The following is a 14,188-nucleotide window of genomic DNA, read 5'->3' on the forward strand; positions in this document are numbered from 1 at the left end:
CAACACACGAACAGACGCTACAACAACCGATTGGATATCTCAATCAATCAAATTGAACGCATTTGAACCCAATTTCGATTTTGGTCAATTGGATATCTCAATCAATCAATTTGAACCCAATTTAGACAAAAAGAGAAAAGATTAAGCAAAATAACTTCTAATAGAGCAAATGAGAATCCAAATTGAATTTTGGAACAACAATGAACATCGAATTAAGTTTAAGTGCTAAAATCTTAGATTTGACATGTTTACCTCAATCATCAATTGAATGTTCAATTTTGGTATAATTTCAACAGATTTTTGTGAAATTCAGTGAATAGGGAAATCTAATCTAGAACCAAAATACACTTAATGCACATGAATTTTTGAAAAACTTCAACAACATTTCGACAGAGAATGGGAAACTAGGAACAATTGAACGCAGACAAAATGCCTCAAGCAACCCTCTAATGAGTGGCAATGAGAAAGATTGCAAAATTGTGCCCAACAATTGTTGCACGTGATGAACCGGAAAGTGTACGTACAACAGCAACAACCATGTACTGCAACTTACAAAATGCGTTTAGATACCAACTCAATGCCCTAAAACTACTTTTATGCAACACCAAATGGCCACAAGATTAAAAAATCACTAAAAATGGCAATGCACAATGCACACATTAGTGTGTGTGTGTGTGTGTGTGTGTCCAAATTCAACCACCTAAGCTGACAAATGACAAAAAAAAATCCTAAAAACATTAGTCAATATGCATTAAAAGTATGAAAATATAACTATGGAAGCACACAAAAATTAGCAAAATAGTCAAAAATTGCATTAGTCCATTAACATAAAATTGCAAGCACACAAAGCGAATCATGCATTAAAAGTATGCAAATATAAATATGGAAGCACACAAAAATTAGTAAAATTAGTCAAAAACTAGTGCTGGTTAGTGATATTAGTAACTTACAAACACAAAATTCGTTTTAAGTTACTATGAAATTAACGTGTGAAAATTAGTACTACCTACTCCTAAATTAGTCAGATACGAGAGCCATGCTAAACCAACAAAAAAAAAACTAGCAAATTCCATGCTACTAAGGCAAACCTACAAACTAATTAAACTACACCTAAACTAAAAATTAGTGAAATTAGGTTGGTTACAATCTGAAAGCGAAGGTTACAGGTTATACGATTTGCAAACAAAACGTATCTGATTGCGACGCTCGCCGCTGCTGCTCTCACACTCGCCATAGCTACCCACCTTCCTGCTTCCCCTTGTGCTGCCCCAAACCTGCCAAGCCCGCCCCATTTCTCCCCCCCTCGTGCTGCCCTGTGATGCCCGCCAAGCCCTCGCCACTGCCCTCACGCCACCCACCCCCCCTCCCCCATGCTCTTTGGGTTGCTCACCTGAGCTCATCTTCGGTGTCGTTTCCTAGCGGCATTGACTAGTCTTGTCGCTTCACCTCGCTCCCATCGACGTCCTCGATCCACCTTCGCTCACCATTACAGCAGCAGACACAGATGGAGGATTCTGCTCCGCCACAAAGGGACTCGACTGAAGCCCCCTCACCAAACCCTGTGGAACCCACCATCCCACTTCCTCTTTCGCCGATAGAGCAAGCAAGCTTAGAGGCATATGTGGCGTGCCCTCAGGCCACCTCTATTACCTGCAAGATCATTAGCACCCGACCTAGCAGAGGGGAGGTGCGTGATCTCCTTCAGGCCCGCCTTTTAGCACAGGTGGAAAAGATCATCAACATTCAGCTTCTCGCGCGCACCTATTATCAGTTGAGTTTGAGACTTCCGAGATAGCATCCAAGGTCGTTGTGATAAGCCCCTTGCCCATCCGAGCAACCTAAGCTCATTTTTGACAAAGGCGTCATGGCTTCAATCGATCCGGCTTCCAATGCTCTTGTCGAGGAGGAAGACCTATCCATCTCAGTCTGCTTCCTAGCCTAGCGAGAGAGTACCGCTACTTTCCTCGATAGACTCTAAGATTGGGACTGTCTTGGAGACACCTCGCAAGGCAACTTGTCGTTGCCAAGGCAGCAGGCATACCTACAATACACGTTTTGGTTCGAGACACCCACGCCCTCCCAAAGGTCATTTTACTACCTCTGATGAGTGGTGGTTGGCTCCATCAGAATGTGGAGTATTCGAGTCTCCCGAATCAGTGCTTCATTTGTCGACAGATGGGCCATCTTGAGAAGGCTTGTCCACGAAGGAGGCCTCGACACGCGACATAGCCCCAGCCTCCTAAGGCTAGCCAACCCAGTAGGCAGAGACACAAGGTGCTCAGGCAGGTTCTTCCTTCAAGACTGGTGCCCAGACGGAGGAGGGCTGGCAGCAAGTTAGTGGTCGACGTCATGAGGGACCACCAAGCCTATTTGACGCCCCTGGGGGTCGACCTGAACCGGACCAATAGCAGCACCTCCTACCGCCCCTACCCCCCTGCCTCCATCACCACCACCTCGCCCCATCTCCCCCATTCCCGCCCCTCCCATCCCACCCTCTAGCCCCCCTTCTCTTCTCCCTCTCCTACCTCATAGCCAACCCAGGGAACTGGACCTTCATCAACAGCTAGGAGGTCTCTTAGCAGTTTTTTAAATTTTTACCACAAGCCGCCTGGCAGGGGAGGAGCAACCATTCTTGTGGATGCCCCTGTTGATGCAGACGTCACCTTCTGCAGCAGACCCTCGAGGACCGAGTAGTTTCAACATTCATCACCGTGGGACTTCTTCGCTTCTGACTACACAATTCCTCGGCGATTCCTCTCCCGACCTTGAGGTGTCTTGCTTCAGAGTCCACGTACTATTTCTAGCAGCTAGAGGGACAGAAGCCCTAGACACAACGGTTACTTTCTCCTTCCAACTGTGTGGCGGAAATCAGACTGAGTGGACTTTGGATTCACAGATGGACTAGCTTCAGCTTCAGCCTCTCGCGTTCTCTCATCATACGGGAGACTTGGGGGTGACAGATTTGATACAGACTCTGTGACTGTTGGCCAAGTTTTCTGTGACACCACCGGATACAACAGGATGTAGGTACATTGTGTTACACTTTTTTGCTAACACCAAGAGTACACCCTGCTATGTATATGTACATGAGGAATCCTGGATAGAGGAGGTAGCCCGGCGGGCTACATACTCTTCCTGGGTCTGAGTTGGACAGTTTCTACAGTCACGACTATCTTTGGGTCGCTCGGATTGGATTACTCCCCATCCAAGGCGCCTGGCAGATAGCGAGGTTGGCTATTGTTGCACAATCAGTCTTTTCTCACTGATCCCATGAGGATTGTCTCATGGAATGTGCAGGGATTAGTTGGACCCCAGTTTCAACATCAGAGGGGTCGCTTGCGTCAAGAGCTTCACAGATGCCTTGTGGGTGGTATGATTGAGATTCTTATCCTTCAGCAGTACCATCTCTGTGAGAGCCACATTCGGTGATGTGGTCAAATTCTGTGTGGCTGCTATGAGACATTGTGGACATCTGTTTTTGGGCCTCGATGCATTCAGGGAGAGGTACGTATGATTATCGGGGACTCATGGCAGCAGGCCATTGTGGGCAGAGGTATTATTGTGTCAAACAGGACCCCTCAAATAGGATTGTAGGTAGCCATGCTATTGTGCTCAACGCTGAGTTGGCAGCTTGGGAGCGTTTTGTATGACCTTGAGGATGTTTGGCACAATGCAGACTTTGTGCGGCCCCCAGATAACTTATCTTTCTCTCGCTCCGAACGTAGAGTAAGAGGAGTGAATCTATCTCGGATAGATCGCTTGTACGTGAGTGACCGCACCTGTGATATAGGAGAATCTGTTTGCATTCTGGCAAGGACTTCTTTCTCAATTCATGCGCCAGTGATTCTTACTGTGACAGACAGTCAAAGGAGTGAGAGTGCAATGTTGCACATCCCCGAGAGAATTTTGCTAGATACAGAGCTCAGAGAGAGAATGGTGGCACTTTGGACAGAGAGTTTGGGCACTGAGGGTACCCTTGATAGAAAGGTGGCCACTCGACTTGCTGAGCTTAGTCGCTTCTTCCTTTGGAAGTCTGCAGCTCGCCTGGGCTGCGGCCAAGGAGAGAAGCGACTAAGACGAGGCATTGCTTCCTTGCAATGGATGCAAGAGTTGTTGGGTTAAAGGCCTAAATAACCTCTTTTTGTACATTTTTATACCTTGTCCAGGTTCAATATGAACCTGGACACATTTTTTAAAGGTCACTTATAATAAAAGTGGGAAAACCCAAAACTCACTTATTGAGTTTTCCCCAAAAACGTGAGCTCTCTCTCTCTCCCTCTTCTTTTGCTAGCGCTTCCTCTACTGCTGCTCTTCGCCTCCCCTCTCTGCACACACACTGCACTTCCTCGCGTGCTCTTTCACACCGCCGCGCACTCATCAACTGGTATCAGAGCCCGATTAGGGTTTGCCCCCAAACCTGCAAACGCTGAATTTCAGCCAAGAAGGTCAACTTTATTGCGAGATTTTGCAATTTCGTCGCCAAAGGACTCGTCCCCGGACACTAGAGAGCTCTCGGCAACCCAAATTGACCTAAAACAGACTGAAATTAGGTCAAAAACAGGAAATTATAGGTTATGACAGCGAAAATACAAATTTTGCAAATGATGTATTAAGGTGTGGGAATACTTTTGCTAAGTCCCCGCCACCCGAAAACCCTGAAATTGCCAAAAAGAAGCCCTAAAACAGGTGTGTTAAGCAAATTTCATATTTACGCAAGTTTTTGCAAGTGTTTTTATGGTGCGATTACATTCGGTAAGTGCAAATTGACACAATCTACGCACATTTGACAAATTTTGTCGATGTATGACCATTTGTGGCTCAATTTCATGCAATTTTGATGCTACAAATTGGGGCTTTTGCACTTACATGCTTCTAAAGGCTGTGTATTAGCCGTATGTATGTCTTCTAAGGCTAAAAACAACTAAATTCGTTGTTTTCGAGCACAAATTCGCTCGCTGAAATTTCCTGCGCATAAATTTCAGAAATTGAATTTTGTGCCCAAAACGTCCTATTTTGCCCCAAATTGCTCATGTGACCATTTGGAGCTGTAGTGCGCATCTTTGTGAGGCTATACTCCGATTTTTGCGCATTTTGCACAAGAAATCAGCGTATTATCCCTCTTATTTCGTGCAACTATGGCCTCATCTTCTTCGGATGTGAAGAACCTCTTCAAGATTAGGAGGTTTGATGGTACAGGTTTTCATCTTCGGAAAGACGGGATTCAGGGAATCCCATTTCTTAAGGATTGCGAAGGGGCGCTTGAACAGGTGAAGCCACAGAATATGACAGATGAAGCATGGGTTAGCATGAACAGGAAAGCCGTTACATACATTAAAATGGCCATGACAGATGAGACCGTCATTGATGTAAAAGGCCTCACGACTGCTTTTGCTGTGTGGGAGAAGTTAAAGGGAATGTATGAAAATACGCCGCATGTCAACCAGGTGCACTTGATGCGAAAACTTGTTGGCATGCAACTAGATGAGTCCAAGAGCGCGGCAGAGCACTTATCATTATTCGCAGGTACTTTGTCGCAGTTACATGATTCTAGCTTGCCCCCTTTTGATGATAAGCTGAAAGCTATCTTATTGCTTATGGCCTTACCTGAGTCATGGGAAACTTTGGTGGTTTCGTTGTCCAATGACCCAAATTTGACCTTTGATGGTGTTAGGGGTTCTATCTTGAATGAAGAAATTAGGAGGAAAGCAAGTGGAGAGGGAGGCAGCTCTGCCAACATGGTTAGAGGCACGACAGAAAAGAAGAATGCTTATGCACAAAGGAGTAAGAGTAAGAGTAAAGAAAGGGGAAATGCACGCAAAGGCAAGGGTGATGGGACTTGCTATCAATGTGGCAGGAAAGGTCACAAGAAACACGATTGCAGGTACTATAAAGCTGAGTTAGAAAGAAAAAACAATGGCGGAGACAAAAAGAAAGAGAAGAAGAAGTCAAGGCAGATGGACAGGATAGCTCAAAGGACAAAGAGAAGGCCAATGTGGCTTCTACTGTCGTGATCGAGGAGCTGTCAGATATAGAGGACATCTTGTGTGTCACTTTGTCAAATGATGATGCTTATGACTTTGACGCCTCTCTAAATGTTCATTGACAGGATGCGAAGTCCATTAAAGGCCTCTTCATGGGATATGGTGAAGAAGGCGAAATGGGTTACAGGATTTGGTTACCTCAGCTCAAAAGGGTTGTACGCAACCGGGATGTTGCTTTTAATGAGGCAAGGCTGCTTCAAAACAATTGTGCCTCAAAGCATGACCATAAAAGGGTGAAATTTCAGCATGACCAACCACCTGTTAGGCCTATTTTTGACCCTCAGGATGCATCACAAATGGCTGAAAATGAAGATGATCCAGTGGTGTTTGAGCCAGATGATGTTGGACAGCAAATTGAGGCTCCTGAAGGGCATTTGCAGCCAAGAAACAATGCTGAAAATGGTGCTGAAAATGATGTACAGCAGCCCATTGTTGATGATTTTGTCGTGCCACCTAATGTAAACCCATTGCCTTATAATGTGGATCATTGCGTGAGGCGGTCTACTCGTCAAAGACGGCCTGTGAGTTGATATGACCCCTCTTTGCATTACATTATGTTGACAGATGAGGGAGAGCCTCTTACGTATAAAGAGGCAAAGACATGTGAGCACAGCGACAAGTGGGAGCTTGCTATGCAGGAAGAGATTAAAGCTTTGCATGCTAATCATACTTGGGATTTGGTTGAATTGCCCAAAGGAAGGAAGGCTATTCCTAACAAATGGGTGTAGAAAATCAAGACTGTTGATGCAAAACCTAAGTATAAGGCAAGGCTTGTGGCAAAGGGATATGTTCAAACCAAGGGCATAGACTTTCAGGAAGTGTTCTCTCTTGTTGTGAAGATGACCACTTTGCGTGTATTGTTTGCCATTGTTGCTGCTCTTGATTTGGAAATGGACCAAATGGATGTACATACCGCTTTCTTGCATGGTGATGTGGAAGAAGAGCTTTACATGAAGCAACCCGAGGGTTTTGTTATCCCTGGCAAGGAACATTTGGTATGTATGCTCAATAGAAGCTTGTATGGGCTGAAACAATCATGTAGACAGTGGTACAAGAAGTTTGATCGCTTCATGCTTAAACATGGTTACAAAAGAAGCCATGCAGACCATTGTTTGTATACCAAATGTGATGAGGATGGCAGCCCTATCATTCTTGTGCTCTATGTAGATGATATGTTGATAGCTGCAAAGAAAAGAAGCAATGTTGATGCTCTTAAAGGGCAGCTGAAATCTGCGTTTTCAATGAAAGACCTTGGGGCAGCTGAACATATACTTGGAGTGCGTGTTACACGGCAAAGAGACAAGCGCCTATTGTATTTGTCGCAAGAAAAGTACATTGAAAAGGTGCTGGACAGATTTAACATGGCTGAAGCAAAGCCTCTTGGTGTGCCATTACAGCCATATGTTGAGATCTCCAAGGATGATTGTCTCAAGTCAAAGGAAGAAGCCAATGACATGCAAAGTGTGCCTTACGCTTCAGCTTGTGGTTCACTTATGTATGCTATGGTTGCTACTAGGCCTGACATAGCCCATGCAGTGGGAGTTGTAAGCCGATTTATGGCTAATCCAGGCAGGTTGCATTGGGATGCAGTAAAGTCCATTAAGAGGTACTTGAAAGGGACTAAAAACAAATGTCTCTGCTATGGTGAAGGACCAATGGAATTGAAAGGATTTTGTGACTTTGACATGGCTAGTGATGTGGATACACGGAAATCCACAAGTGGCTATGTATTTACTCTTGCGAGAGGTGCTGTTTCATGGTGTTCTAGATTGCAAAAGATTGTTGCATTGTCTACGACAGAGGCTGAATATATTTCAGCCACTGAAGCTTCCAAAGAAGCTATTTGGTTAGCACGCCTATGCAGTGAGTTTGGTTTGCCTGCCAAGGCACCTATGCTTGGTTGTGATAGCCAAAGTGCATATGTTTGGCAAAGAACGCCATGTTTCATGCACGCACAAAGCATATTGATGTGCGATATCACTTCATACGAAAAGTGCTTGAGGATGGCCTTATTACATTGGTTAAGGTCCATACATCACAAAATCCAGCTGATGCTCTCACTAAGTGCTTACCCAAAGCACAACATCATCTATGCATAATCATTTTCTGTTTAACCTTAAAGCGCAAGTGCCCAAACCTTAACAGCATTGCACATAAAAAGCTCGTTGCTGCTGCACGCTCCCTCCCCTCTTGCGCCATCGCCTCCCCTCACCCCCCTTCTCTCTCTCGCCCTCGCACTGCCCCCCCCCCTCGCCCTCGCGCTGCATCCCCCGCCCCCTCCCGCCTTGCGCTGTCTCCCCCTCCCAGCCCTGCCCGCCACCTGCTGCCCGCTGCCCTCCCCCCCTAGCTGCCCCCTAGCCCGCCCTCTGTCCCCCCCGCCCCCCCCTTTGTCCGCATTATCCCCAAAGGTTTCTTTGCGCCTGGCTCTGCAACATTTGTTCTTCGGACAAGTGTTCGGCGTCCTCGGTTGCAGATTGTTCTTCTCCATCCGCCTCTTCGACTCAGCAGTAGACACAGATGGAGGCTCCAGCTACGCCACAGAGGGACTCGCCTGAAGCCCCCTCGCCCAACCCCGCTGAGCCCACCATTCGACTTGCTCTTTCGCCGACAGAGCAAGCGAGCCTTGCCGCAGAGGTAGAGCGCTTGCAGGCGACTTCTGTCATCTACAAGGTTCTCGGCACCCGTCCTAGCAGAGGAGAGCTGCGAGACCTTTTCGAGGCCCGCCTTCTCGCAGAGGTGGGCAAGATTTTGGATGTTCAGATCCTCGGACGGGGGTACTACCAGATCGAGTTCGAGACTTCTCAGATGGCCTCCAAGGTCATAGCTATGAGTCCACCGGCTATCCGAGCATCACGCGCCCACTTTCGACAGTGGCGACATGGTTTTGACCCGACTTCGGATGTGCTAGTAGAGGAGGCAGACATCCCCATCTCAGTCTGCTTTCCGGGTTTACGGAGGGAGTACCTTCCACTTCTCTCCAGGATTGGCTCCGCCATCGGGACTGTTCTAGAGACACCTCGTACGGCAACATCAGTAGCTGCCAAGGCGGCTAGCATCCCTTCAGATGGAGTTTTGGTCAGAGATACCCACACGCTCCCGAAGGTCATCCTCTTGCCTCGGGTGAGTGGGGGTTGGTTTCGACAGAGTGTGGAGTACTTGCGTCTCCCGAACCAGTGCTTCATTTGCAGACAGATGGGCCACCTAGCGAAGGCCTGTCCACGGAGGAGGCCACGACCTGCACCTCAGCCTCAGCCTCAGCCTCAGCCTCAGCCCCAGCCCCAGCCTGCCAAGGCTGGGCCGCAGCCTCAGCCAGCGACACAGCGCACAGATTCTGAGCCACCCTCCGAGCCTGGGGCTCCAGCGGAGGAGGGGTGGCAGCAGGCCCATGGCCGTCGACGCCAGGGGCCACAACGACAGCCTACTCATCAGCAGTGGGTTCCCAGCAGTGGGTTCCCACAGGGAACCGCTTTGGTCCTCTTGAGCAGGAGGAGTCCCCTACGCCAGCCTCCACCTCCGCTTCACCCTCGCCAGCCTTCCCACCTCCAGATCTCCCCTCTTCCTCCTCATCCCCTCCTCCGCCCTCCGCTCCCGCCCACTCCCCATCTCGCCCCTCTGTCTCTGTCGCCCCACCCCACTTCTCTTCTCCTCCCCCCCCCCCCCTGCTCCCCCCCTGCTCCTGCTCCCCCTCCTCCTGCTCCAGTACCTCAGTCGACCCAGGAGACTGGTCCCTCGTCGGCGGCTAGGAGATCTCTTGGCAGTGCTTTTGCCACGAGTCGCCTAGCGAGAGAGGGTCAGCCCTTCTTGCGGCCCCCTCTGCAGATTCAGACATCTTCCCTTGCAGCTATCCCTCATGGTCTGACGAGCATTGACCTCCGACGCCGCTGGGATTTCTTCGATTACGGATTCACTCGCTTTCTCGGCGATTCCACAGCAGACCACGAGGCAGCCTACTTCAGGGTCCACGCTCTGTTCCTCGCCGCTAGGGGGACAGAGGCCTTGGACTCGGCAGTTGGTTTCTCCTTTCCCCTCTGTGGTAGGACCGAGATAGAGTGGTCCCTCGACTCAGTGGAGGGATGGTTGCATACACAGGTTCTCGAGTTCTCTCACCACATGGGAGAACTTGGAGTTACAGATTTGCTGCAGACTTTGTGGCCATTGGCCAAGTTTGCGGTGACACCCCCAGACTCAGCAGGATGTAGGCACATTGTGGTATACTTTTTTGCTGATACGCAGTGTTTGCCTTGCTATGTATACATACATGAGGACTCCTGGACAGAGGAGGTTACTTTATGCATGGCTCGCTCTGCTTGGGCTTGGGCCAGACACTCACTACAGGCTCGCCTATCTAGAGGACGCTCGGATGCGGATTACTCCCCATCCAAGCCTGCCTCGAAGATAGCCCGTCTTGCTGCTGCGGCAGCATCTGTTCTCTCTCGCTCCCCATGAGGATCGTCTCGTGGAATGTGCAGGGATTAGGTGGGCCCCAGTTTCAGTGACAGCGGGGCCGATTGCGTCAGGAGCTGCAGCGTTGCCTTGTGGAAGGAGAGATTGATCTCCTTATGCTTCAAGAGCACCATTTGTCTGAGAGCCGCATTCGGCGATGTGGTCAGATTTTGCGTGGACGTTATGATACCTTTTGGTCAGCTGCTTTTGGACCTGGAGGCATCCAGGGTGGGGTATGTATGACTATTGCGGACTCACTACAGCAGGCCATTGTGGGCAGAGGGATTATTGTGCCAGGCAGGGCTCAGTGGATCACTCTGCAGGTTCAGGGTGACCTTGTGGGCTTCCTGAACATTTATGCGCCCAATGTGGCGAGTGCTCGTGCAGAGTTTTGGTCACAGATTGTTGAGTCTCTGCCACAGGTTGACCATTGGTGTGTAGGAGGGGACTTCAACATGTTGGAGGACCCCTCTGACAGGATCGGAGGCAGCCATGCTACTGTGCGTGGAGTCGAGTTAGCAGCTTGGGAGAGGTTGTGTATGACTTTGAGGGTCTCGGATACATGGCAGCATTCAGGCTTTGTGAGGCCTTCAGAGAGTCTTGCCTTCTCTAGATCGGACCGCAGAGTGGGAGCAGTGAATCTATCGCGGATAGATCGCTTCTACACTAGTGACCACTTCAGTGACATGGGGGGATCAGTGGGCATCCTGGCAAGGACATCCTTCTCGGACCATGCACCAGTGATCCTCACAGTGGCAGACAGGCAGAGGAGTGGGAGCACGATGCTTCGCATCCCAGAGCGGGTCTTGTTGGACTCAGCACTCAGAGAGAGGGTCGAGGCTCTTTGCACAGAGGGCATGGACAGCCAGGCTCTACCGGAAGACAGAGTGGCCTCAGGCCTAGCTCAACTTAGCCATTCTTTCTCCAGGAGTCTTTGGCTTGACGGGCTGCAGTGAGAGAGGAGGAGCAGCGTCTCAGACGAGGCATTGCTTCACTACAGAGGATGCAGGAGCAACATCCAGACAGTCCATGGTTGGAGGAGCAGCTACAGCAGGCTCGACAGGAGCTTGCTTGCACAGAGGAGAGGCGCCATGAGTTTGCCTTTCACCGACAGGCATCTCAGTGGACTCAGGTAGGTGACAGAGTGACAGGTGCTTTTTTTGAGACAGTGGGACCTCGGCACTCGCATGCCAAGGTCAAACAGCTGAGGAGACCCGATGGGTCAGTTGTTTGTGAGCCTGAGGATATGCGTGCAGTTGCTACTGACTTTTACCGTGAGCTACTGTCGGCTGAGCCTCAGTCAGAGAGACAGGATGCATGCAGGGAGCAGGTTTCGGCTCAGATGCCTTGTCTTGTAACTGAGGAGATGTGCCAGAGGCTAGAGATACCTCTTCAGCTTGAGGAGCTGCACACGGCTCTTAGGGCCCTTCCTCGTGGTAGTTGTCCCGGTGAGGATGGGCTGACTCCCAGCTTCTTCTTGGAGTATTGGGACTTGCTTGGCCCAGATCTTTGTAGTGCCTTTCAGTACATTCTGCACACAGGAGTGATGCCGGATAGCATGAGTGAGGGCCTGATTTACCTCATTCCAAAGGAGGGTGGCTCCTTGGATGAGATTCGACAGTGGCACCCTATCACCATCCTCAACTCAGCCTACAAAATTCTTGCCAAGGCTCTGAGTTTGAGGATTCAGCCACTTTTGGAGAGCCTTATTCATGGAACTCAGACAGGTTTTGTCAAGGAACGTAGTATCCTTGACAACATCTTCACTTTCTTGGAGGCTTTTGCCCTGGCACGTTCCGTGGGGAGGACCTTGTGATTCTTCTTCTCGATTTTGAGAAGGCATACAACAGAGTTGACTGGGACTTTCTAGAGGGCACACTTCGCAGGATGGGCTTTTCAGATGCTTGGATCAGAGGGGTGTCAGCTTTGTACAGACAGGCTCACAGTCAGGTGCTTTTGGCAGGAGGTAGAGGTGAGCGCTTCATGCTCACACGATCGGTCAGACAGGGTTGTCCTCTTGCCCCCTTTCTCTTTCTGTTCTATGCGGAGGCGATGAGCAGATTTTTGGTGTCACAACAAGTTGGTTTGAGGGGCTTAGCACTCCCTATACGGGGAGATGAGCTTCTGGATGCTGAGTTTGCCGATGATTCAGCCTTGTACTTAGAGGGCCAGGAGGCCAATCTACACAGGTGTGGGCAGGCTCTGGAGACCTTCTGCTGTGCATCGGGCGCACTGATCAACTGGAGAAAGACAGTGGCTTTCTCGGTTGGCAGTGCTCTTGTGCCAGAGTGGATGCCAAGAGAGGGTTTCAGGTGGATGCCTCCAGGGACTGCAGTTCGATAATTGGGTTGTCAGGTTGGTTTGGATTTGTCCCCCGAGCAGCAGATTGCTCCGCTTCTCCTGTCCATCAGGAGAAAGCTGTTACATTGGAGCTCAGCACGACTTTCGCTGGCTGGTAGAATAGTAGTTGCCAACAAGGTGTTGTTGGCAACTATGTGGCACATCACTTCTGCTGGATCTTCTCGAGTTCTTGTATCAGCCAGGTAGAGAGGCTGATCAGGAACTTCCTTTGGTCAGGACGCGACACTCAGATTGCCCGAGCCAAGGTGGCTTGGTCGGTCATCACACTCCCTTGCTCTCAGGGAGGGCTTGGGATAATTGATCCAGCACAGCACAGCAGAGCCCTTCTTGGGAAGTTCGTCGTCAGAGGACTTCTTCCAGGCGAGGAGCCCTGGAAGGAGTTCTTGCTGCAGAGGCTTCGTGCCAGGGTGCCTCAGTCAAGAGGACCTTGGCAACTTTCGACCAGATAGATCTTCACAGAGTTGCGCCGAGTTGGTTTGAGCAGGAGACTGGAGGACCGATTCGCTGTGAGTTTGCTTCGTTCTTGGGAGCTCTTACGGCGTGGCCTAGAGCAGAGACAGCCGACATGCACGGAGGAGCGCCTACGGCAGCCCCTCGTCTGGAACCCCATGGTTAGCACCCAGAGAGGCCACTTGGTTGGGAGTAGGCCTCATGTTTCTTGGGGTCCCATGGCAGCAGGTCCAGCGCACTCTCTAGGTGACTGGCTAGAGTTCACAGGTCTGTCAGAGGAGGTACAGGTTGTCCAGCTACAGGGCATGAGAGGGGTTCAGAGCATGTGTCAGGACATCTCAGAGTCAGTTCCCGCTGAGTGGCTCACACCTCTCGAGCCAGTAGCACCCCGATGGATGGGAGCCTTCACACGACTGGAGGTTCTCATCTCAGTCAGGGCCTGTTCAGAGATTGTCCCAGCCCTGTTCTTCGAGCTTCAGGGTGGGGACGATTACAGCGAGTTGCAGTAGAGGCCCCGCAGGTAGCAGAGTGCTGCTTCCAGAGGATCCGTGTTGTGGGCATCTGTGGGAGGACTTGCGTCATAGACCCTGACCCAGCAGCTCTTGAGACAGGGCACTGGAGGCTATGGGCTTGGGAGTGTTGTCCATTGGCACGAGTGCAGTGGGATCCTGGTTAGTGGCTATGGAGGGACCCCTTCTCTTCTGCAGACCGCCCAGGAGTCCCTTTCTTTCAGTACACCGTTCGGCTAGGACGTCATATACTTGCAGTGCAGAGAGAGGCCCGCCCCGCTGCAGCACGTAATTGGCAGGAGGAGGGCCTCACAGTTGAGTTCTTGGTAGCTTTTTGGCAGAGGCTATGGGACTCCAGACAGCCGAGGCGCGTCACTTTGTTCC

The 14,188-nt window shown here is 50.0% G+C and overlaps 2 protein-coding genes across 2 annotated transcripts in view; one reads left to right on the plus strand and one right to left on the minus strand.

The window, feature by feature from the left end:
* Positions 1–14,188, minus strand: part of LOC147465199 (Pseudouridine synthase family protein) — a 91,753-nt gene that overhangs the window by 56,986 nt on the left and 20,579 nt on the right. The gene's annotated exons all lie outside the window — the stretch shown is intronic.
* Positions 6,134–6,571, plus strand: LOC147465200 (uncharacterized). The gene has a single exon (XM_086518806.1). It carries the CDS (start codon positions 6,134–6,136, stop codon positions 6,569–6,571), a length of 438 nt encoding a protein of 145 aa, XP_086374932.1.

The sequence above is a fragment of the Adiantum capillus-veneris genome, chromosome 1 (assembly GCF_014529385.1).
Source record: "Adiantum capillus-veneris isolate H3 chromosome 1, ASM1452938v2, whole genome shotgun sequence".
NCBI classification, from domain to species: domain Eukaryota; kingdom Viridiplantae; phylum Streptophyta; class Polypodiopsida; order Polypodiales; family Pteridaceae; genus Adiantum; species Adiantum capillus-veneris.

What these genes read in the sequence shown, in the direction of transcription:
- LOC147465200 (XM_086518806.1), top strand. Translation starts at nt 6,134, where the DNA reads ATGGGATATGGTGAAGAAGGCGAAATGGGTTACAGGATTTGGTTACCT.